At 42.8% G+C, this 3,096-nt stretch overlaps 1 protein-coding gene across 1 annotated transcript in view; it reads right to left on the bottom strand.

Annotated features, from left to right (window-relative positions):
- LOC135891758 (keratin, type II cytoskeletal 5-like) overlaps positions 1 to 2,461 on the bottom strand; it is a 14,272-nt gene extending 11,811 nt beyond the window's left edge. The window contains exons 1-2 of the mRNA XM_065419422.1: positions 1,904 to 2,461; positions 524 to 738 (exon numbers count right to left, since the gene is read on the bottom strand). Coding sequence (XP_065275494.1) covers positions 524 to 738; positions 1,904 to 2,461 — 773 coding nt within the window. The remainder of the gene's footprint in view (positions 1 to 523; positions 739 to 1,903) is intronic.
- Between the last annotated feature and the right edge of the window lie 635 nt (positions 2,462 to 3,096).

The following is a 3,096-nucleotide window of genomic DNA, read 5'->3' as shown; positions in this document are numbered from 1 at the left end:
GATAGATAGATAGATAGATAGATAGATAGATGGGGTGTATGGGGATAGATAGATAGATAGATAGATAGATAGATAGATAGATAGATAGATAGATAGATAGATAGATAGAAGGGGTGGATGAAGATAGATAGATAGATAGATAGATAGATAGATAGATAGATAGATAGATAGATAGATGGGGTGTATGGGGATAGATAGATAGATAGATAGATAGATAGATAGATAGATAGATAGATAGATAGATAGATTTCATATGCTATAAAAATAATTTTTTCCAAGGTTGATGAGCATACCATAAAATCTGTATACGGTTCAAGGCAAACATTGCTTATTATGTTAATTATGGCAGTGAGAATTGTCCTGAAAGCAGAGCAGATTTGATTATCCTGTAATTACATGGTTTAAAAGTTCTCGTTATTTTAATAGGAATGAAAATAGCTCCCGCATGAACCACAACCAGAAATCCATGCCAAGAAAAGGCAACAAAACCATCACATTTCTCAGGCTGGTCTTTCTGACTTACTTCTTTCTGAAATCTTCCACGAGGTCTTGCATGTGCCTCAGCTCTCCATCTAGCCGACCTCTGTCAGTTCCTAGGCTAGCTAGATGCCGCCTCAGGTTATTGATATATGCCTCAAAAAGGGGGTCGATAGGGATCTTAGTGATTGTGGGGCCCTGCTGCTGCAAGAGGTCCCATTTGGTCTCCAGCACCTTATTCTGCTGCTCCAGAAATCGAACCTGAAACCCAACAGGCAAGAGGATGTTAAATGTTGGACAATATCCTTATGGCATTGGACCAGACTCTGCTGTTAGTTACACAGGTGTAAATCAGGCTCGGCTTCATTGAAGTTGGTGGAATTACTATCACTAAGAGAGTTGAAGCAGAAATCCTTCTTGGTTCTTCTTTTGGAATCAAGACGAGAGGGGAAGCTGTCACGTCAGAACATTGATGGACCAGCTCCTCAGCTGGTGTGAATCGACTTCGCTCCATTCAAGGCCATGGAGATACACTGATTAATGCCAGCTGAAACTTTGGCCCTAGTGGTGGGAGTCAGTTTACAATAGCTGCTGATTTACAACAGCTAAGAATCTGGCCCTATATGAGTGCTAAGCAGAGAGGCGGAATATTCCACTCTGGCATTTTCAAGGAAAAATTAAGATAAGGCATAATAAAAGGAAGTTGGTTATCCCCAAATAGCTGCATAATAAATAAAAAATATTAATAATAATAAATAATAATGATAGATAGATAGATAGATAGATAGATAGATAGATAGATAGATAGATAGATAGATAGGACCTGATTCAGCAAGATACTTAAGAGCACATATAAATTTAATCATGTGAGAAGTCCCATTGAAATCCACAGGCTGACTCACATGCTCGATGCATCATAGTGCAATTACGCCCATATTTAAGTATCTTGTCAAATCCAGTCCGTTACAGCTAAGATTCAAATCCATAAAAGCCAGCTGCTGTGTTGTGGAGGCAAAAATGTATGAAATACAACTATGGAGATAGAGGGAGACAGATGGGGGGGGGACGGAGAGGAGAAAGAGAGAAAGAAAGAGATTAAGTTTTATTTGTACTGTTATAAACACCTGAAAAAAAATGTGCTTGGCATAGACATTGCAAATAACTCCTAGTTACTGCATATCATTTTGTGCATTCATGTCCGACCCAAACCTAAGGCCCTTACTTAGTTTTTCAGTCAGTCCTTACTTGACATCAGTAATAGGTTGCATGAGTAAGGACCTAACTCCTAACCAGGATGCTGCCTCGAGATGTGTTCTTCAAGGCCAACATCCAAAAGGACTATTAACTCCTTCTTCTTCTGCAGAACATGGAAGTCTCCCATGCTGTTGGATTCCTCGTGCCTGGGACGTTGAATTGTTGGTCTCACCTTATCGATGAACGAAGCAAATTTGTTGTTGAGGGTCTTGATCTGCTCCCTTTCCTGCACTTTCACTTTCTGGACCTCCGGGTCAATTTCGATGTTGAGGGGCACCAGGAGGTTGGGGTTCACGGTGACTTGCTGGATGCCGCCAGGAGACAAAACAGGACCAGCTCTGCCGCCACCAAAGCCTCCGCCACCGTATCCCCCACCAACCCCGTATCCTCCACTGACATACCCACTCGAGACAAATCCACTGCTGCCACCAAATCCACCACCACAACCAAATCCACCACCACCAAAGCCGCCACCACCACCGAATCCAAGCCCCACACTCCGGAAGCCTCCACCCCCTATGCGGATGGAAGTGCTTTTGTTTCCGCCCAGGCTATGGAGGCTCCTGCTGCCAAAACCACCACTGTACCCTCCACTTCTTCTCCCAACACGAGACAAAGAAGCCGAACTGAAGCCAGCTCTGTTGCCACTGGAAGTGATGGTGGTGGTCGCAGAGTGTCCACTGAAACCCCTAGCCCCGCTCCCAGACTTAGAACTGAACTTCCTGTTCATGGTGACCTGTCGGAAAGAAGAAACCGAAGGGTGTGATGCAGGATGAGAGCAGAGAGAGAGAGAGAGAGAGAGAGAGAGAGAGAGAAATGAGACTGAGCCCCCTCTGAAATGGAAGCTGTGGCTTCCCCTTATATACGATTGAAGGGCTGGGCTTGGTTGAAGCTAGTTAATTCATTAAGATTGTTTACGGGCTTGGTTTTGCCTTGCAGCAACTCACCCTTTTCAACCCCCTTAAGCACACCTTTGAAGTGGATAAAAATACAGACATCGCTTGTCAGCGTTCATGGCATGAAATTATCTCTGTTACTCAATGATCGTCTCACCTCGCTTTGTCTTTTTTTCCCCACACAGAACTTGTTAATGCAAAATAATTCAAAGGAATCTACAAGGTTTTTAATTACGAGTGTGAATGCTCTGCAACATCTTACTTCAAAGCCACATGCTTTGGACATCTCCTTCTCTCCGTTAACAACTAGAAGTTTTTATGGTCACATTCAGCTCCCACTTAAGTCGGTTTTATATTACAACATTAAAGGGGTTAGGGCCGGATTCTCAAAGGTGTTTAGGGTACAATGTAAAGAGGAAGATTATTAATATCTATATCTATCTATCTATCTGTTCTAAGTGAAAATCAG

This window comes from Emys orbicularis, chromosome 19, assembly GCF_028017835.1.
Source record: "Emys orbicularis isolate rEmyOrb1 chromosome 19, rEmyOrb1.hap1, whole genome shotgun sequence".
NCBI classification, from domain to species: Eukaryota; Metazoa; Chordata; order Testudines; family Emydidae; genus Emys; species Emys orbicularis.
This window is presented reverse-complemented; position numbering and strand designations above follow the sequence as displayed.